General features: G+C 37.1%; 1 protein-coding gene across 2 annotated transcripts in view; it reads right to left on the bottom strand.

Annotated features, from left to right (window-relative positions):
* Window positions 1-3,409: 3,409 nt before the first annotated feature.
* The window catches only part of ATAD2 (ATPase family AAA domain containing 2), a 70,248-nt gene continuing 51,197 nt past the window's right edge, over window positions 3,410-22,460 (bottom strand). For both annotated transcript variants that reach the window (XM_059165688.1, XM_059165689.1), the window contains 11 exons: window positions 22,272-22,458; window positions 21,222-21,407; window positions 16,591-16,726; window positions 15,405-15,601; window positions 14,678-14,837; window positions 11,651-11,773; window positions 11,381-11,524; window positions 9,475-9,870; window positions 6,337-6,470; window positions 4,881-5,009; window positions 3,410-4,070 (listed from right to left, as the gene is read on the bottom strand). In XM_059165688.1, the coding sequence (XP_059021671.1) occupies window positions 4,026-4,070; window positions 4,881-5,009; window positions 6,337-6,470; window positions 9,475-9,870; window positions 11,381-11,524; window positions 11,651-11,773; window positions 14,678-14,837; window positions 15,405-15,601; window positions 16,591-16,726; window positions 21,222-21,407; window positions 22,272-22,458 (1,837 nt within the window). In that variant the 3' untranslated portion in view covers window positions 3,410-4,025. The remainder of the gene's footprint in view (window positions 4,071-4,880; window positions 5,010-6,336; window positions 6,471-9,474; window positions 9,871-11,380; window positions 11,525-11,650; window positions 11,774-14,677; window positions 14,838-15,404; window positions 15,602-16,590; window positions 16,727-21,221; window positions 21,408-22,271; window positions 22,459-22,460) is intronic.

Below are 22,460 nucleotides of genomic sequence, written 5' to 3'. Positions count from 1 at the left end.
GTGTACTCAAGGACTCACTGGCTCTGTATTTTAGCTTTCACTTCCTATGAGCACCAAGTCCTGAATAAGACCTTTCAAGACCTTAAGTACCGATTCTTTATGTATCCTCTATGCCTTTGGTGGCTAAGAATTGCATTCCGTTATCAATAATAGAGACCCACCTAACAGCAGTTTAAACAAGAAAGTGTCTTTCAATTAAGAAGTCCAGATATAGTTAAGCACTTGAATCACAATCCCCTGAAGTTATTATAAGCCAGGTTCTTTCTTCATATACTTTTATGAAGTAGGGCATGGGTTCCATCTTTAAGGTCACCTCACAGTCCAAGACAGCTTCTGGAGTTCCAGCCATTTTATATATATATGTATATATACACACACACACACACACACACACACACACACACACACACTAGGCAGCAGGTAAAAGAAAGCACATAAAGATGGAAAGTGTTCTCACCCCCTTCCTTCTCAGCAGGTTTCCTAGAAATTGTGCACACTTCCCTTTGTATCTCCTGTGGTCTCATAGCCACATTTTGCCGCAATGGAAGAAAATATAATTTTCCAGCAGGACAGGTTGCTGAGGATGTTGCTATAAGGAATGAGAGAATGGATATTAGGAGGCCAACTGACTATCTTCGCCTCCATGTCCTAATACAGAGTGAGTTTTTAGCCCCACAATATCCTTTGGCAAGAAGTGGGACTCAATTGCAAAAAACTACTGTGTATGTGTGGTTGAGAGGGTAGTGGGGAGAAGACAAGTAAATCTGATATACCCTCAATTAATCCCACAGTGTATACCTATCAGGATCCCTCATAAAATCAGATTTTAAAAAAGGCAGAAGGGGGAACAGAAGAGCTTCCCCATGCTTATGAGTAGGCTGTGCACAGTGATCTTCCGGAGTACAGTACTGAGAGGGAAGGAAAAGCGATTTTGCAGGGGCGACTGGAGAAACACTAGTTCTGCCAGGTGATCAAGGTCTGTCAACAGCCATAAATCACATTGGCAGCATGCGACCTGATAGAACCACTTCAGTTCTGTCGTCTTCCTCCCCAAAACCCATAATCCCACTCGAATCAGGAGAAAAACAGACTACTTTCAACAGAGAGGTGTCTTCCAAATACCTCAAAATTGTTAAGTCATCAAAAACAACCCTATTACTGAGTTACCTTTTGGTTGTTGAGCTTTAATAGTCCTTTGACAGTATTTATAAAAGAGAAAAGTGGGCTTTTCATTTTGATGAAGTCTTATTTATCTACTTTTCCTTTTGTTGCTAGTGGGGGTTTTTTGCCACATTTAAGAAATCATTGCCAAATTCAAAGGCAAAGATTTGTCCTTGTTTTCTTCCAAAGATTTTATAGCTTTAGCTCTTAAATTTAGGTCTTTGATCCGTTTGTGTTCATTTTTGTATATGGTGTGAGGCAGAGGTCCAACCGCATTCTTTTGTGTGTGGCTAGCCAGCTTTCCCAGCACACCATTTGTTGAAGACACTATTCTTCTCCCATTGAATGGTCTTGGACATTATTTTAAAAAATCAATTGACAATAGATTAACGGATTTATTTCTGGACTCTCAATTCTCTTGATCTTGTATCTATCCTCTATGCCAATACAACACTGTTTTATTGATGTAACTTGTGTAACTTTTAGAATTGGGAAGTATGAGGCTACTAACTTTCTCTTCTTTTTCACGATTGTTTTGGCTATTCAGGGTCCCTTGCAATTCCTTTATGCTACTGACTTTTCCAAATCTGCAAAAAAAAAAAAAAAAAAAAAGCCACTGCGATTTTGATAGGTATTACATTGAATCTGCAGATTGCTTTGGTGGATATTACCATTGGGACAACATTAAGTCTTCTAATACATGAATACAGGATGTCTTTTCATTTCTTGAGGTCTTAATTTCATTCAGCAACACTTGGTACCATTAGTGTACAAGTCTTAGACGTACTTGGTTACATTTATTCTAAGATGTTTTATCATCTTAGATGCTATTGTAAAAGGAATTACTCTCTTAATTTTATTTTTGGATTGTTCATTGCTATTGTACAGAAATACAATGGATTTTTATGCTGATCTTATATCCTGCCACGTTATTGAATTTATTAGTTCTAACAGATATTTTGTGAATTCTTTAGGATTTTGTACACATAAAATCATGCCATTCATGAATAGCTTTATTTCATTCTTTCCAATTTGGATGCCTTTTATTTCTTTTTCTTGCCTTAAGTACTATAGACTGATTGCACTTTTAAGCAAAAAAAATGTTAAACATTCTCGGCCTGCAATTTCAGCATGATTTTTTTGAAAGTCTACATACGAAATGTATACATACTACTTCCATGTCTGTAGACAGTACATCATGAAAAGTACAGGAAGCACACTCGTCTTTGTAGCTAATGAACATATACATATCAACATTCCACTGTCAACAGCATTTTAAACTATGCGCAGTAACAAAACAGATTTTGTATTTGTTTTGCACTGGGTTATCTTTGGGATATTTTAAAATAATGAAGAAATAGAAACAAGTTTGAGGGCACCTGGGTGGCTCAGTGGGTTAAGCCACTGCCTTCGGCTCAGGTCGTGATCTCAGGGTCCTGGGATCGAGGCCTGAATCGGGCTCTCTGCTTGGTGGGGAGCCAGCTTCCCCTCTTCTCTATCTGCCTGCCTCTCTGCCTACTTGTGATCTCTCTGTCAAATAAATTTTAAAATCTTAAAAAAAAAAAAAAAAAAGAAAAAGAAAAAGAAACAAGTTTGAGAAACAATTCTCACCTTTATAACATATAAAATTTATAACAGAAGCTGTACATACAAAATAAAATCCTAGTTACAAAAGATGTATCTGGAGTTATAATCTTCAATAAAAATGAGTATGTGTGTATACGTAAGTACAGAAATACACACTTTAAGGTTTTACAGTACCCCATTGCTTTATGCATTATGTAAGAGGATATCTATTAATTAAGGTATCTAAATTACTAACTTCTATAAGGCTTTAAATACAATATCCAGATAAACAACAAAAGGCAACTCAACTCTGAAACAGTGTTAGAATCCAGAATCTCTCATATGAGATCATTATCTCCTATTCCCTTTGAAGGAAGTTTCCAACTATTTTACAAACTAATATTAGAATATCTCTGTGAAAAAACAAAACAACAGAATATGCATGGCAGTGAATGACTTTATTGCTTTAAGAAAGAAATGTATTTTTGGTATCATTAATACAAAATTTATAATATTTATATTTATATAATTATATATAAAAGCTATCTATAGAATATAACCTAAACACAAATTTAGAAAGATATAATTTTCAAATATAAAACCTTTGTGCTATTAAAAAGATATTTAACAAAATAGTTATTAATACATTTGCTGCATGTATAATCACAAAAATAAACCAAAAAATATTTAAAATCTTTATTAACCCAAATTAGAATCATAAAAATTTTTATCTAAATTTTGACATTCAAGTACACAAGTTGTTCAGGGGCCTTCCCACAGATGACTTGAACCCTGGCCTTTAAGTAAATAGGGAGAGAAAGCTAAAAGCAAATGGGAGATGGACACTGAAAAAAAAGGACAAAAGGATGGCAAAGACACAAAGACACGATACTTAAGTCAGTTTTTTAGTCTGATACAAGACAATATTTTTAGGAAAGAAAAACCTTAAAAGTGCTTAAAACAAAAAAATGTCAATGTCACTAATTACTCTTAAGTGCCATAAAACATCAGTTAGCAAAATAACTTTTATTAAGAGCTGGCCATACATTTCAACTACCAATACGCTACAGAATTACTATTACTACAATGCCTTGTTTAATCAAACTTCCAATATTTAACAGCTATAGCTGTAATATATCTTACACATGTACATAAATACCAGGAAAGTTTAAATATTTTTATTTACTATTTTAATCTTTTCCTTAAAGATGCAGGATTTCATCTTCCATCAGTTACACGGACATGGCAACGGTGACTTAAATAGCAACTGAATATAAAGAATATTCAATACCAGGTCATCATGATCTGGAACAACTGAAATTTTCTACCTCTTGCTCCATTTTCTGGATAAAGGGTAAAAAAGGAAAAACTGTAACTTTCAGTATGAAAAAAGTTAAAGAAACATTACTCTATTGCTTTTTTTTTTTTTTTTACATCAACAACCTCAAGAATATTAACCCATGTATATATCTGAGAGTTAAAATAGAAATTTAGGTCAGTATTTATGACTATCACATAAACTGATATCACCAATGGGACTTCATAATTTAAATCCCTTTGAAATACATCTGAGATGCATTCCTCTTAAGTTCAAATAGTTATAATTAAGGCACTAGTGTAGTTCCAGATACTAATATTTTGTATTTATAGGTGTTAATATTACATACCTATCGTACTATGTAGGTTCCACAGTATACTTAATAGGAATAATAATTATTATGTATATACTAGTAGGTACATTAGTAGGTACCTACTAATACATCATACTATAGACACATAGTAAACATATTATAGATATGTAATACTACATTGTTACAGATATATTATACTATACTATTATTATCCAATATCTATTTTTAAAAATTAGTATTAATGCCCACTACAAAGCAAGATTAAGTAAAGAGACATAGGTCTGTCTTAAGTCTATCCTGAAAAAGAGGTGTGTATCTTCATTAACACACACACAAAACAGATTTTTTCATAGTCTACTGATACGATAGTTCCAATGTTTATTGAAGAAACATAACAGTGAAGTGCTAGATTTTAAAAAGTACAGAACTTGGTTGTATCTAGAAATAATCCATAGTCCAAATATTAAAAATGGTCTTTAAAACATCTAATAATTTTATAATTTCTTATATAGATTACTTTACCTGGATAAGTGTTGTTTTGTCATAGTCCATGCGATGCTGATAAATACACTGGCTGATAACTGCATATAAATTTTCCAACTGAAAAATATTGTATTCTTGACTTTTTTTAACAACAGTCTTCAAAAGATTCTAAAAGAAAACATGAATGTTTACAAATGTGAGAGATAAATTCCATGAGATATTTTAATTTTGAAGATTTGGGCAATTTTTAGCATATAAACCGGAGAGAGGGCAGACCAATTATTTGATGAGACATAGTAACCTCTGATACTTAGCAGTAGCTAACATAACCATCATCCTGTGGTCCTGATCTCTGCCCTAGGTAACTCCCAACCTAAAAAGACTATAGCTGAGGAGGTAGCCAATCGCAATTTTAGCCATAAATCTCTGGAGACAAATTAAAATATAAGCTCAAACTAGATTAATAAAAAAAAAAAGCAACATTTTTGCAGGGTATTTTAAGGCAATGCAATTACATTATAATGTGAAACAAAGGAGATAGTACATAAATGATGAGCCACCTTATTACTCCTTTTTTTTTTTTTTTAAAGACTTATTTATCTATTTTAGAGAAAGAGAGAGCAAGAGAGAGTGAATGTGTGAGTGAGGGGCACAAGGGGAGGGAGAGAGACTTAAGTAGATTCGCTGCTGAATGCGGAGCCCAAGGTGGGGCTTGACGTGAGGCTCTATCTCAAGACCCGAAGATCATGTCCTAAGCCAAAACTCAGAGTGGGACACTTAGCAGACTGTGCCACACAGGCATCCTGGTTCTTTTTCTTATAAAGAACCATCTTTATAAGAACTTTATAAAACTCCATCTGCTCAGTGTTTAAGGACTGAAATGGACTCACTAGATTCCTGTGATTCCTTAAATCTGGGCCTACAAGGATATGCCATTACCTCTCAGTTAACAAAAACAAAACAAAACAAAACAACAACAACAACAAAACAAAACAAAACAAAACAAAAAAGCCATTATGATTGAGTAAAAACCAGCTAAATGTTCACTGGTGATGGTCAAAAAACAATGCATATGGGCACTTGGGTGGCTCAGTTGGTTGGGCATCTGACTCCTGGTTTTGGCTCAGGTCAGGATCTCACGGACTGTGAGATTGAGCCCTGCGACGGGCTCCAGGCTCAGTGGGGAGTCTGTCTGAGATTCTCTCCCTCTCCCCACCCACCCCACCATGCTCACCCTCTGTCTCTAAAGAAATTAATTTTAAAAAATGTACAGGATCAGTAATGCAGATAAGTATGTTAAAAACCAGAATATCAACAGACTAGACATCTCCAAATACTGCTTTTATGAAAATTATTCTATACTAAGTTCATCCTTTTACTAAAGATCATTATTTACTGCATGTCAGATTGATAAAACATTCTATCCCAAATTCATTTTTGGTGGGCTCTGTTATTAATCTGCACAATGAAAGCATTACAATTTCAATTTACATACTTTTAGTCGTTCATGGTCCACAACAAGTGAGGGTGTAGGCTGGGAAAGAATTGCCAAAGCCTTTTCAACACTGATGAGCTGCTGCTGTTCTACTTGGGAACGTCTGGCTCGAGTCATTCGCAGAACACACATTTCTAGAATGAAAAGTTTAGTAATTATTACATGGTTCACAGACATTATGTTTAAAGTACACATTAGGCAGGACATACTTACTAAAACATAATCACCAACTCTGGTTTATTGGCTCTGCTGTAAGATTAAGATGCTACCACTTCTACTCTCAAAAAAAAAAAAAAAAAAAAATTACTTTTCAAACGGAGTATTTCAAAGGATCCTCAGCACTAAATTAGTTTGGCACAACAGTCCTAGAATGTAAAAGCTGGAAGGGACCTCAGTAATCTGGGAGGTGCAAACTGCCATCGATAGGCCCAATATGCCCTATGGGTAAAAAGTCTAATTAGAACACAACCATGCCCATTTTACATGTGTGTCAATGTGGCTTTTCTAACAGGGTTGAGTAGCTGGGACAGAGACTGTTATCACTAAATATTTACCATCTGTCCCTTTACAGAAAAAGTTTGCCTATCTCTGAGCTAGAATAATTTACTCACTGATAAGGAAAATGAAGCCAAGAGAGGTGAAGGAATTTTTTAAAAGATCAACGTACCTAATTATTATAAGAGCCAGAACAAGAACCCAAATCTGCTGATATGTAAACAAGTACCTATCCCCCTTTAGTGTCCTTTAAAAAAAATAATGATAGAAGAAAAATAAAACAATTCTGAATCCAAACAAAACATACTATATTATACAGCCACAGGATTAAGATTTAAAATATCCACATTGAGGGGCGACTGGGTGGCTCAGTGGGTTAAAGCCTCTGCCTTCAGCTCAGGTCATGATCCCAGAGTCCTGGGATGGAGCCTCTCATCGGGCTCTTTGCTCAGCAGGGAGCCTGCTTCCTCCTTTCTCTCTGCCTGCCTCTCTGCCTACTTGTGATCTGTCAAATAAATAAAATCTTAAAAAAAAAAAATAAAAAAGTAAAATAAAATAAAATATCCACATTGAAAAGGCTATACTCTGTGTCTACTCTGCTATGATTTTTCAAACACACTAGAACTCATTTCAAGGAAGTCCTAGAAAAATAATTGCTCATAATTATTAAGCCACTGAAAAAACACCAGTCTCATCATCAATACTTGTTTCTGCACAGCAAAGAAAACAGTCAAGAAAATAAAGAGGCAACCCACGGAATGGGAGAAGATATTTGCAAATGATAGTACAGACAAAAGGTTGATATCTAGGATCTATAAAGAACTTCTCAAACTCAACACACACAAAACAGACAATCATATCAAAAAATGGGCAGAAGTTATGAAAAGACATTTCTCCAATGCATACAAATGGCTATCAGACACATGAAAAAATGTTCATCATCACTAGCCCTCAGGGAGATTCAAATTAAAACCACATTGAGATATCACCTTACACCAGTTAGAATGGCCAAAATTAGCAAGACAGGAAACATGTGTTGGAGGCGATGTGGAGAAAGGGGGACCCTCTTCGACTATTGGTGGGAATGCAAGTTGGTGCAGCCTCTTTGGAGAACAGTGTGGAGATACGTCAAGAAATTAAAAATAGAACTTCCCTATGACCCTGCAATTGCACTACTGGGTATTTACCCCAAAGATATAGATGTAGTGAAAAGAAGGGCCATCTATACCCCAATGTTTATAGCAGCAATGGCCATGGTCGCCAAACTGTGGAAAGTACCAAGATGCCCTTCAACGGACGAATGGATAAGGAAGATGTGGTCCATATACACTATGGAGTATTATGCCTCCATAGGGAAGGATGAATACCCAACTTTTGTAGCAACATGGATGGGACTGGAAGAGATTATGCTGAGTGAAATAAGTCAAGCAGAGAGAGTCAATTCTCATATAACCACTTATTTGTGGAGAATAACAAATAGCATGGAGGACATGGGGAGATACAGAGGAGAAGGAAGTTGGGGGAAATTGGAAGGGGAGGTGAACCATGAGAGACTATGGACTCTGAAAAACAATCTGAAGGTTTTGAAGGGGCGGGAGTGAGAGGTCAGGGCACCAGGTGGTGGGTATTATAGAGGGCACGGACTGCATGCAGCACTGGGTGTGGTGCAAAAATAACGAATACTGTTATGCTGAAAATAAATAAAAAATAAATTAAAACAAAACAAAACAAAACAAAACAAAAAACAGTCTCATCATCAATACTTGTTTCTGACCAAAATAAATTTTTACACTGTTACTCTTCTTTTTGCTTTTTACTTGTTTGACTTTTCCAAAATCCAAACAAATCTACTGCTAAGGATCCAAGAAGATCCAGACAGAAGACAATTCTAAATGAAAACCTTTGGTGCAAAGATCATTAGAATAAATATAAATAATCTTGGACTTAACCTACAATAGAAACAGAGCAATGATGGGGGTGAGTAACATTTGTTCTATATCACTCAGCCAGAACTACAGAAAACTGCTGAGTTTGCTTAAAAAGAAGAGGCTATCCTGCCAGTTTTTGAAAACTGTATAGCCAAGCACTTTGCTACATGCTTTAGATGGATTATTTTATTCAAGTTTCAAAATATTTCATTACCTGACCACTATCTACCCCAATTTTACAGAAGAGAAAACCGATAGTGATTGGTCAAAACCTTGTCCAAGGTCACAAGTTACTAAGTAGAGACTAGGACTCAAATCCAGGTCTATTTGATGCCACCTTGTGCTTCAAGTTCTATAGTTATCAAGTAAGGAAACTGCTATTTTTCCTAATTAACACCTGCATTCTGAAAGACAAGGAAAAATAATAAACTGAGATGGTAATTGTCATTTAAAAACTTTGAGTGAGCTTTTTTTTTTTTTTTTTTTTAAGATTTATGTATTTATTTGAGAGAGAGGGGTAGAATATGAGCGGGAGGGGCAGAGGCAGAGAGAATCCCAAGCGGACTGAGCTGAGTGCGGAGCTACCTCACGAACCTGAGATTGCCACCTCGGGCTGAAACCAAGAGTCAGACAGACTCTCAGCAGACTGTGCCCCCCAGGTGCCCTAAAACATCTTTTAAAATTAAAATTAGTAAGTTGCTTGAGTAAGACTTACCTTTTGCCTCATTTTCATCAGAAATATCTATTATCTGAGAACCAGAAGCCTCTCCATTGCAAACAATTTTATCTTTCCTCACTTCTGTGCATGCTGTGGTCTTCCCAGATTCTTCAAGTTCGTTCTCAATACCACAGGCACTTGAATTGTTATTCCCCAATTCTATTTTGCTTTCAGAGGCATTTTGGTGTTTCTCATTTTCTTCTACTGAGGACTCTCCTGTGTTTCCAGTCTCATTGTGGTCTACACTTGTATCTTGATTTTCCTCTGTATCACTCTCAATTTTGTCATCTGTGACATTCTGGCTCTCATCTTTCACCTGTGAAATCCTCCTTCGTTTTGTTATGGTGCCCAAGTACCACTTTGACTTTTTGCGGATTTTTCTCTTCAGCTGAGCTTCAAAGAATTTGAAGAAAAAGGATAAAAGAACATTGGACAATTGGAAAATTTCCTAAGGTCTAAGCGAGTTGGGGGGGGGGGCGGGAAATACCTCCTGCGATCTAAGAAGGTAGAGAATTTGAGACACTGCTGTAATTTTTTTTACGATTGGAACACAACAAGAAGGGTAGCAAGTACTGTGAGAAGGCAGGAGATAACACGTGGCAATACCGTGTCATTCCAAGGAGTGTGGATTTTATCCAGAATAACTTTAAGGAGGGCGATGACACGAACTGTCTGATGACTCTATTACAACAATCGCTGTGGTGGGAGTATGAGGAAGGAACTAGAGGCACCGCAAGACTAAAACTGGCCTACACTTGTGTAGGACCACGTAGTAGGCACTCTTCTCTTTATCGTGTACCAACCCCCTGAAATTTCACTTTCACCTGGTCGGGTTTGCTACCATTATCAACAGTGTTTCACATATGGAGAAAACAAAGTTGAAACATTCCGCCTGGACCAGGTACAGAGTAACTACACTGTAATATTCTGTTTGGGAAAATCACCCACACTGTTGCATGTGCTCGCATTTGAGTCATTCTCACCGTTGTATAATAAATCCATATTTCCCCATTCTATTGTTGATGAACATTTGGGTTGGTCCCAGTTTGGCGCTATTATAAATACTGGTTCTAAGTACATGTCTTTCAGCGAACATAATATATGCAGTCCTGCTAGGTATACAGCTAGGGATGGACTGTTTTAAAGGAGACAATTTGTATGTGCTCAATTTCCATATATGTATCTACTTGCTCAAGGCTGGTTTGACCAAGAGTATCTGGTAGTACAGGTCTCTTGCTCCTATGCCCTTCTCCTTCTCCCTTTCTCAGCTGCCAACTCCCATTTTATAAAAGAAGGCTTACTCCACCAATTTCAAACCACTTATCCCAGGATGGACAAGCATGCAATACGTAATGTTCCAACCCCAGCAACACACACACACACACACACACACACACACAGAATTTTAAAAATTCTATTTAAAAGCATCTGAGATCTAACAAGGCACTGAGGAATTATGATACAAAATCTGGAAAAACAAATGAATAACTGAGAGTCTAAGTTGCTGAAGAGAGTTGGGGCATTCACAGGGCTTAAAGAACCGAAACTGGAATTAAGAGCCTGCCAAGGAAGGCAGGCCTTGGGAAAAACCATGGGCTCTAGGTTAGTACCCTCTGGAGTTATACCCTAAGAATAAGGAGGAAGAGGAAATAGACTAGAATTTATAGAAATGAAAATCAATTTCAAATCAGTCAATCCACATTAAGTGATGGTGAGTGGGACCGCAAGTGGTGTATCATATAAACCTGGATTTATTTCAAGACTGCAAAGTTGCCTTAACATTAACAAAATCAAACTAATTTATTGCATCGATATAAATAGAGGAGACTAAGGAGAAAGTAAATGGCATCAGCAGAAAATAAAGGCTAGTTTCATTAAGGAAAAGCTACCCGAGGGCACTTACCAGGAGTACTGCAAGCCACAGGAGTACTGGTTGTCTTGAGTTTTTCATTCTGCTCTGGATCTGATCTTTTATCACCGGCAGAGGTGGAATTTTGCTTTGGCATCACATGATAGTAAGATGGGGCATACTTGGAAGAGCTACAACCTTATAAATAGACATAGGATATCAAGTCAAATGTCCAGATTTCAAAATTATCTGAAGGGTTAATATAAAGGACTCAATACACTACATGGGAAGCATCTTTTTTCTGATGCCACATCATTTTCCTACCTCTCTTCTTCCTAGACTCCTGAATTTCTTCACAAAGCTGCTCAAAGTCTTCATCAAGTTCTTCTTTAATTATGGCATAGGCAGTGTCTCTTAAAGCACAGGCTCTATGCCTAATAAGACGATCTGAGAAATGAATCAAGAATTCAACTTTAAAATCGCTTTTAATAATTTACCAAAAATAAACTCAACATGTTAAGATCATAGTCACTAAAATTCCTTTTTTACTTTTACCATGTATTGTGTTACTGCAATTGTATCATTCTGTTTTTACTGTTACTCTAATGTTCTGGACATCCGATTCAATATAGCAGACTAAACCTGAACGATTTTATTGCTCTGTCCTATCTAGCTCCCCTTGAAATATCATAAAAACAACAACAAAAACAACATCAATCAACAGTGAGACTATACAACAACATGATGACAACAAAAACAGCAAGGAAGGCTACTGATGTCATTACTGAGCTAGAGACGTAAAGGAATTTTAACTTTTTTTTTTTTTTTTAAAGATTTTATTATTTATTTGACAGAGAGAGATCACAAATAGGCAGAGAGGCAGGCAGAGAGAGGGAGAGGAGGAAGCAGGCTCCCTGCTGAGCAGGGACCCTGAGATCATGACCTGAGCCGAAGGCAGCGGCTTAACCCACTGAGCCACCCAGGCGCCCCAAGACGTAAGGGAATTTTAGAAGATAGGATGCTATTGCACTGACAGAGAAACTAAACAGACAACGGAACAGCAACCTGACACAGGAAACACTGGACATGCCCCTCTACTCAAGAGCCCAAGCACTGTGAACCGGAACATGCTTTGAAGCTGAGGGCAGGTAATGGGTGAATGTAAAATTGCTTCAACAACTGGATCGGCTCCCTCCCAGGGCAGCAGGCTGCACTGTTCACACCCAGCTTAGTGCTGGCAGCCACAGCTGTCACATCAGAAGGATTCTTCAGGGGATTTCGAACGTGGCATTTGGGCCTGAAGAAAGGCACAGACAAAAGTAAAAGCCCTGGTTCCCCAGGTGTGGCAGCATCAGCGTCATGTGGAAACTTGTCAGAAATGTAAATTCTCACGTTCTACCCTGCATCTACAGAATCAGACACAATGAGGATGGGGCCTTGCAAGCTGCATCCTAACAGGCCTGTAAGGAGATGCTGACTGCGGCTACAGGCACACCACTGGTCTCAAGTCATTTTAGGTTGTCACATGGACGGGAGACGTGGCAGCAGCGTGACTGCCATGATACAGTCTCCAGCATAAATGCTTCCTTCTTTCTACAGTTAAGGGGGTTCTCAGCTCCCCAGCATGAACCTACAGAACTCTGAACTGTAGGGAAAAGCCTAGGGGAGCTGAGGGCAGAGGCCCTGGAGCAGAACAGTGAGCTTTTCAATTGTCAAAGAAACTTTCAGTAGGTCCCTATGCTAATTGGCCTAATTTATAAACACTACCAACTAGAAAAACAGAAAGCCAACGTACTCGGGGAGGGAGTTAACACAGCAAACAGGACTATTAAAAGTATTATCCACCGAGAGTGTTAAGGACACTACCCATAAAACAAAAATAGTAAGCTAGGAAAAAGAAATATTCTAGGAAATATTTTGGGGCGTCTGGGTGGCTCAGTGGGATAAAGCCTCTGCCTTTGTCTCAGGTCATGATCCCAGAGTCCTGGGTTCGAGCCCTGCATTGGGCTCTCTGCTCAGCAGGGAGCCTGCTTCCCCCCCCAGCACCCGCCTGCCTCTCTGCCTACTAGTGATCTGTCAAATAAATAAACAAAATCTTAAAAAAAGAAAAAAGAAATATTTTAGAAAAATTTAAAAATTTGTTTATATTATTATATATTAATATAGTTATAAGTGTAAATACATTCAATATTTACTTGTCAATATTTAATATTTTAAGAAAAATATTTTGGGGTATGAGTAAGTGTATATCAAATATATAGTTGACTATATCATTATATATATGAACAAATAAATCATTAAAAATCCCTTACTCTGTAAATTTTATTTTTTTAATAGATTGCATAGGGGAGGACAGACTAGGTAGAGGTACAGGTATAGAAAAGGTCTAAAAAGATATCCCCAAACTTAACAGTGTCCACCTCTGGAGAGAGGAAATGAGGGACTTATGAAGTATAGATGACTTACAATATTATATGAGTTTCAAGTGTACAACACAGTGATTCAACATTTATATACATTATGAAGTAATCAACATAATAAATCTAGAGGGTTTAGTTTTTAAAATATTAGCAAGTTGGGGTCTTGGGGTGGCTCAGTGAAGTGTCCAACTTGGTTCTGGCTCAGGTCATGATCTCACAGTCCCGAGATGGAGCCCCGCATCAGGCTCCACGCAGCGTCTACTTGAGACTCTGCCCTTCTCACTGCTCTCTCTCTCTAAAATAAATCTTAAAAAAAAAAAATTAGCAAGTATCCTATATTACTTCTGTAATAAAAATCATAGTGGTCTTAACTAAGAAAATTCTTTTAAACCTTTTTTATTGCAGAGTGTTTATTTTCCACTTAGAGAAAGAGTGCTGATAAACAAAGGAAAGAAGTGAAGTAGTTGTATAATTTTGTGTCATTAGAAGGTAGGCCACGGAATTGTAAATACGGGTATTCTGTAGTCAAAGAAACCTGCATTCAAATTCTGCCTCTGCCACTTCCTGGCAGTATGACCCTAAGGTTTTTTTTTTTTTTCCTTAAAGATTTCATTTACTTATTTGACAGAGATCACAAGTAGGCAGAGAGGCGGGCAGAGAGAGAGGAAGCAGGCTCCCTGCTAAGCAGAGAGCCCAATGCGGGGCTCAATCCCAGGACCCTGGAATCATGACCTGAGCCAAAGGCAGAGGCTTTAATCCACTGAGCCACCCAGGCGTCCCCTAAGTTTTTAAAATTCATTTTCATCAACTGTAAAATGAGAATAATCTTGTATTGAATGGCACTGTGAATGTAAAATGTTTATGTCACCTCACTACATGTTAGCGGTCCCTGTTCCACGCCCCCAGGGGGAAAAAACCCACTAATGCTCACCTCCAGGATCTCTATCTGGATTGTATTCTAAAGCATTACTACAGATTAGATCAATATCACTCAAATAGTCTTTCACAGTCAGATACTTGTGGAGATCAATTTTACTGATTACAGATGAAAGGTCCATTGGTTGCTTTATCACAGTGACATAATCAGGAACCTAAAATTCAAGCAAATGACCAAATCACTAAGTTAACTCTGAACATAAAAAAACATCTGAGTCCAGTTGCTCTGCCAGGCAATATAGGGGAGAGAGAACAAATACATAAGAATAACAATAATGTATTAATATGAAACCTTTGACTCTATTTAAAGCTGGTTTTGTTTTATATTTACTTCTGTTCTTGGGCACTTATATCTCCAGTAATATCTTATTCCTCTTTCCTTATCCAAATGTCACCCATCCTTCAATGTCAACTTAAGACTTCAGCTTCACTCTCTAGCTCACTCCAAACCATGTAAGTCACAATAATATTATGTAGCATTAAGTCAATCTTAAATCACATCTAGAATGTTTGGGTTGACAGACAAAGTTAACTGACTACTCTTTAGAGGAAAGAAAAATGCATTACGCATAGCTTTGAAGCCTCCACATGGCTAGGACACTACTCAGTATATTCTACATAAAATAAGCTCAGAGAGTAGATAGGGAACCACATAAACAACTCAAATATTCTCTAGTTCATTATAGTTTAGAACACATTCGAGCCAAAGATTAAATCAGTACCTCATCAGGGTCAACAGGTTTAGTAAATACTCGGAATCGCTTGTCAATAGCAAGCCTATGTGTAACATTCCTCAAGAAAATCCTCAGTTCTCTAAAGGTATCTTCCTCTTGTTCTTCTAGTCGTTTCACTTCTTCTACTGTCAGCGGTCTTGGCTCAGGTGGTGGTGCTACAGGGAGTACCTCCAAGGCCTGCAAAACTTCACGTGAATGCAAGATTTTAGTTATTACTCTCCCATCACAAAAAGAGTGACACATGATTCAGTGGTCAAGCTTCAGGGACTATCCTCCTCACATCTGCCGGGATTTAGAGGATTTGAAATACTCAAGTGCTACCATAATCTCTATCTCTAGCTCCCCTCCAGCAACAACTATAATTTTTATTTTTTTGTAATTTGTAATTTTTAATGTTAATTCCTAGGTCATTACCTCTTTTTCATTTTAAAATCATTTAAGAGGCTATTAAAACTTTGAAAATGCATTATTTCCAGCACAAGAAAATTCTATTAAAAAAGCTTTTTACTAGTTAATTTCTGAACTAATAAAAAATTGTGGTATGTTTCCAATGTAATAAGTTTAATTTTGTTTAAACAGACATGCACTGAATACTCAGGATAAAAGAAGGCATATGAGAGTGCTGCCCCAACAAATTGACAATCTATAAGGGGTTAAGACAATTATCACATCACTAAGGTCTATCAGTAGGATGAAAAAAAGTACAATGGGTCATAATGGTAGAAAATTAATTTTGCCTAGCTCTGTGAAGGAGGAAAAAATGAGTTATAGTAGAAGGACAAGTGGTTCCTTAGGCAAAAATAGGCAAAAAGGGTAGAAGCATTGATGACAGAGAGCAAGCATAAATGAAATTACGAAAAGACAACAATATGTTGCATGTAGTGTAAAGACAGAGTGTTTTGCGAAGAAAGAGAAAGGGGAAGGTGGAGAGAATAAATGTGCCAAAAATGGGCTTGGGCAGACAGGCTGGAGCTTTACTATGAATTCCAGCTCAAATTCTCCATGGACTAGGACCACACTAGGAAAGGCCTTGTACACTTTAATGGGAAGCTTAGAGACATGTTAGCAAACCTAATGACTGAAGTTTTGAGTTTGTGTTATTAAACGATGATGCCATTAATATTTTATTCCCACTTTCTCAAAATTATTATATGTCAAATTTTGATAAACTAACCTGCTTTCTTCTTTGATAAAGGAGGCTTAGCAGCTTGCTTTAGAATTAGATCTTCAAAAAATTTTGTTCTTTCTTCTTTACCAGGTAACTGGACATTGAAAATTTCTCCATAATCACGGATAAACAATTCTTGCACCTTAAAGGAGAAAATATATGCATTACATATGTGTATACACAATACTATGTAAATACCATTCAATGCAACAGTAGGTTATTACACGCATTTTTTTTTTTTTAGAGATTTTATTTATTTATTTGACAGACAGAGATCACAAGTAGGCAGAGAGGCAGGGAGAAGCAGGCTCTCTGCTGAGCAGGGAGACCGATGTGGGGCGACCCCAGGACCCTGAGATCAAGACCAGAGCTGAAAGCAGACATTTAACTGACTGAACAACCCAGGTGCCCCCCATTTTATTCATTATTATTAGAGGAAAATAATGTTTATTTCTTGTGTGATGCTTATGTACTTTGTTTTGGGTATGTCTGACATACAGAAGTTTACATTCATAGCTTTTGCATCACCTCATTTACAGGGTCTTCCATGCTCCCGTATAAGATGTTCCTAGTATGTTATATGAAGCTTTTTGTCCTATTATTTCCACATCATTTATGAAATGTCTCTATCTTTGCTAATTCATTTACTCAACTTTTTTGTAAACAAGAGTCTCATGGATTTTATTATGTTAATTTCTCTAAGCCAGCCCAAATTCCACAATTTTAATTTCTAATTTTGAGGTATGCTTTAGTATTTGGCGGGCCAAGAACCTCATTGCTTTTTCAATATTTTCTTGGAAATTCAAGCAGTTTTTTTCCTTCATCGCTGAATTTTAGGATCCTAGCTATTTTGCTGGGATTTTTATTGAAATATGTGTCTCTTCCCCCTTTCTGGTGGCCTAGATGTTATATGCTCTATTTCTACTCTTTTATTTTAACAGATAAAGTTAAGTTTTAACTCTAAGTTTTAACAGATAAAGTTAAACTTTTTCTAGCAAACTGTAAGGTTAATCAACATCTACATATCACACAAAAATCTGAATGTGCTTTTACTTCCTTATTCTCCTCCGCTATGCTCTTCCTGGTATTATCAAATTCAGACTAGACTAAGACCATCTGAGTTTCATATTTCTTAAACATTTTTTTCTATCACAATTTCCTGACAGTAAGTTTTACTGTTTTCTTTGTTCACTTCTTATTTCTACAAAATAAAGATCTAAGAGAAATTTCTAATCCTTTAATAATTAATTCTTTCAGTCAAGGGTTTATAACTAATAGATTCCTAGGCATTACATATTCGAAAATGTCTTTTGGGGCATCTGGGTGGCTCAGGTGGTTAGGCATTTGACTCCTGATTTTAGCTCATCATCTCAGGGTTGTGAGTTTGAGTCCTGCATCAGACTCTGCGCTGGGCACGGAGCCTACTTAGGATTCCCTCTTTCCCTCTCCCCCTGCCTCTCTCTCTAAAAATCTTAGGGACGCCTTGGTGGCTCAATTGGTTGGACGACTGCCTTCAGCTCAGGTCATGATCCCGGAGTCCAGGGATCGAGTCCGGCAGCGGGCTCCCAGCTCCACAGGGAGTCTGCTTCTCTCTCTGACCTTCTCCTCGCTCATGTTATCTCTCACTGTCTCTCTCAAATAAATAAATAAAATCTTAAAAAAAAAAAAGTACTTAAAAATTTACCTTTGTCCCCTCTCTCAAATGCTAACTTTGTTGTAAAGAAAACTATTTTCCTTCAAAACTCTGGAAATAAATATTGCTCACTTGCGTCCTTAGTAGCTAGTGTTACCAATGAGAAGGTAGAAGCAACTTGATTTTCAGTCCTTCCTAGTAATATTTTCTCTCTTGGTAGATTTTTAAATTTTCCTCTGTATTTCTGAAATCCTGAAAGTTTATCTAGATGTGGACCTTTTAATATCCACCAGTTAGAACACAGAAACTCTTACATCTGAATTTAAGGTATTCCTTAACTCTATAAAATGTTCTAGTTTGTGAATATTTTCTCTTCTACATTTATTTTCTCTTCTCATATGGCCCAATAACTGCATGTTAGATGCAAACTGATTGCCTTTATTTTAGCTTTTTTCCTCCCTTTTCAAATCCCTGTCCTTTTGTATCATACACCATAAGAATTCCTGATCCCGTGATGTTCCATTTCAATAATTCATTCTTCATCTGTGTTTGCTCCTTTTCAAAAGCTTCATGGAATTTTTTTATGGGGGGGGAGTTATTTCATGCATAATTATCTCCAATTGGTTCTTTTCTACAACAGTCTGTTGGTGATGCATGGATATGATTATTCATTGAACTGTCTTTCTCAAATACTTATTTATAGCTCATCTTTTGCCTTTGAATTCTTAACTACCCATAGATGATGCTTCTGTTTATTCTAGCTTCTACTTCCAGTGATTATGAAGAAGCCTGTCTATACTGGAAATAGAATGTACCTGTAATTTGCTTTCTGGGCAACAGGGTCTCCCCATTCTTCCTGATATTGGCAGCCACAGATAGTCCCTGCTCTACCATGGTGGTCTTTGGGCCCACCCTCACCGCTCTAGCTAAGGACAAATGACTCTGGTGACTGCTGCTTGGCATGGCAGATGTGAGGTGGAAAGAAAGCAAGTTGGAAAGCCACGTGATGAGAAAGGGAAAGCTCTCTCAGCCCGTGTGTGTGTGGAACGACCACATGGGGGAGGACAGATGTGAATGCAGTCATCTGCATAGTATAGTTAAGTGAACGAGAAATAAATTTCTGTTGTATTAATAACACTAAGGAATATACCCTATCACAGAAGAAATGTTTAGTGTGAAGAAGCCTAGGCCAGATTGGGGAGATACAAATAAACAGAGTAATCATATATACAGAGTTTTCATGATGAAAAGAGATTTAACAGGTTCTATATAGTATCCGGAAAATAGAGATTAAGATAAGAAAATCTTTCAAAATAAGCTGATTTCTTTAGAAGTCCGCACTAACAAACTGAACGGTGAGGAAAGTGTCTCAACAAAACTGAAATATCCATATGAAGAAGCCAATATAAAGGAAGTGTCCAGAATCAGATTAACTAAACTAGAAGACTTTGAGTCTGTAACATACACATGTTTATTCCCTGGATTATTCCATTTTCAGTTGAATAACTCACAATCAACTATTAGAACAGAGGCAACAGGGACATCATCTTGTCCTCCGATAACTTGAGTCCTTCATTCTGCTCTTCACTCACTGCTCTGGCCACCCTGGTCTTGCTGTTTCTTCCAACACACCAAACATGCTATTGCTTCAGGGCCTTTGCACTTCCTTTTCTTCTGCCAGAAACCCTTGTCCCTCAGATGCCCAATGGGGTTACTCACTGCCTTACTTTTTTCAGGTCTTTCCTCAAAAGTCATCTTCTTAGTGAGGTCTTACTTAAGACTGTTTAACATTGTGACCCATCACACTCTTTTGGTATTGCTTAGCTGAATTTCCCTCCATAGCAAGAGGTTAATATTATATATTTTATTTCTTTTTCTCTCCCCCTACAATTAAAATGTAAGTCCTAGGAAGATAGAAATTTTTGTCTCTATTTTTCAATGCTATATTCCCAGTATCTAGAACTATGCCTAACAAAGAAGAAGTACTCAATAAATATTTCTTTAATAAAATACCTGAATTTATCTTCCACCCACAGTCTTAAAAAAATGCAAACCAATTTTGCCAAAGGTATTCACACATACGAAAGGTATTCACAAACTTATTCACACATAGAAGCCTACAATATGCCTATTATGTACTCTGATCATTGAAAGGTGGGGGGGTCTTACTTCATGTATTTTACATTCTGCTAGGAGACAGAAAGGGAAACAAATATTTAATGGCAGGCAGTGATAAAAAACAAAATAGAGTAAGGGAAAAGAGAGTGATGGGCAAGAGGAGCTGACCACTATAACTGAGAAACTGATCAGAGAAGGCCTTTCTAAGGTGATACTTGGCAGAGACCTGAGAAAAATAAAGGGTCATGCCAGGCAAATATCTAGAAGAGTATTCCAGGCAGAAAAAGCATGAACTTCTGGTAGTTGTCTAGATGGGCATAAACTCAAAAGACAGTAATTTAGTGCCATCAAAAATTTTAAATGAGCATACTCTTTACTAAGCTATAATTATTATACTTTTAGGAATGGATGCTAGAAATATACATACAGTAATGTTCATATAAACTAAAACCCAGTAGCCCAGTTGGGCAGTTCAACAGAAAAAACCTAAAAAACCACAAAACCATCTACGAACAGGAATCTGGATAACTTTTGGTACATCAAGATAACGGAAAAAGCTATGCAGCTTATCAAGATAATGGAAAAAGCCATGTTGCTTTTAAAAGAAATGAGACTGTGTCCTGAAAAATACATTATATATAGATACACATATAAAGCAAAGTGCAAAATAGTATACAACAACTAACTCCTATTTTTGTTAGAGAAAAAATTTATAATGTAGCCCTACTATACACATATACACACATACCATCCTGCCCAACAAGTCTATATACCAGATAGTTAACGTGACATTTTCGATAAGAAAAACTTTTCCATACCCTATTATTCACCTCTGTAAACTTGAAATTTTTACAATAAAATTTTAATAAGTCCCCCCTCAGATTACCTCTTCCGGCAGAGCAGAATGGGGTTTGTCCGAAGTTGCCAGTAGTAGAACTGGAGCGAAGGAAGGAATGTTCTGTAACAATGTAGTGAATGTGGCTTTTAGTGTTGGTCCAACTATTTCCCACCACAAGTGGATATGAGGAACATATACTATACTTGGTGCTGTTCTCTTAGCTTCACGAATCATCTAGTAGAGGGAAAAAAATTATATTTAGTTAAAGTCAGTATATTAGTAATACTTGCTTTCTTAATCTGGAGCAATGTTTAACTTCCTAGAATTATAATATAAAACGCTCAAGTTTTTAAAATGCTTCCCTAGTCTCATATTCTTATGTTTAAATGTTTTGTAAAAGTCTCATTTTTAGGAAAACATGGTTGCTTCAAGCAATTAGAAAGAAAACATCTCAATCAGTCTAGAAGACTTGTGTTCAATATAAAAATATAAAACTATGTTTAAAAAATTTTAAAAGGAAAATAGCAAAAAACAGAAGCAGTGGAAAATCTGAGTACACACCACATAGCAGTTACTGTTTTATTAAATACTTTATTCACGAATTCTCACATCAGCCACACAAGGGTACCATTATTACCTCCAGTTTGTACAAGGGGAAAACAAGGCAGAGATCTAACAGCTTCCCTAAGGTTACACAGACATTAAATGGTGGAAATGTGATTTAAATCTATACTCTTTGATGAGTAGGCCATTACCTACAGTTCTTTTTTTCTTTTTTAAAAGATTTTATTTATTTGACAGACAGATCACAAGTAAGTAGAGAGGCAGGCAGAGAGAGAGAGAGAGGGAATCAGGCTCTCCACTGAGCAGAGCACCTGATGCGGGGCTCGATCTTAGGACCCTAAGACAACGAACCAAGCCGAAGGCAGAGGTTTAACCCACTGAGCCACCCAGGTGCGCCTACAGTTCTAATTCATAAACCCGGAGGCAGAAATCAGAACGACAAGAAAACCCAGTTCAAAAAGGGTAAAGCAACTCTAGATTGTGTCTCTGGAAGATTGTTCTTCCAGCTTATTTGTTGGGCAACGATGAATTTACCTGAGCACACGTTTCTTCAGGAGATGTAGCACTGACTCCAAAAAGAACAGGGATGTCTAACGTATATACTGCAAATTTTTCCAAAGCATGGATGACAGCTGGTGCCAAATGAGAACCTTGCCCAAAGCCTGGTTCTCCCACTATCAATATTCTTGGTCGAAAAGACATAGGTTGATAACATGCATTTCT

This window comes from Mustela lutreola, chromosome 3, assembly GCF_030435805.1.
Source record: "Mustela lutreola isolate mMusLut2 chromosome 3, mMusLut2.pri, whole genome shotgun sequence".
In the NCBI taxonomy this organism is placed as follows: domain Eukaryota; kingdom Metazoa; phylum Chordata; class Mammalia; order Carnivora; family Mustelidae; genus Mustela; species Mustela lutreola.
This window is presented reverse-complemented; position numbering and strand designations above follow the sequence as displayed.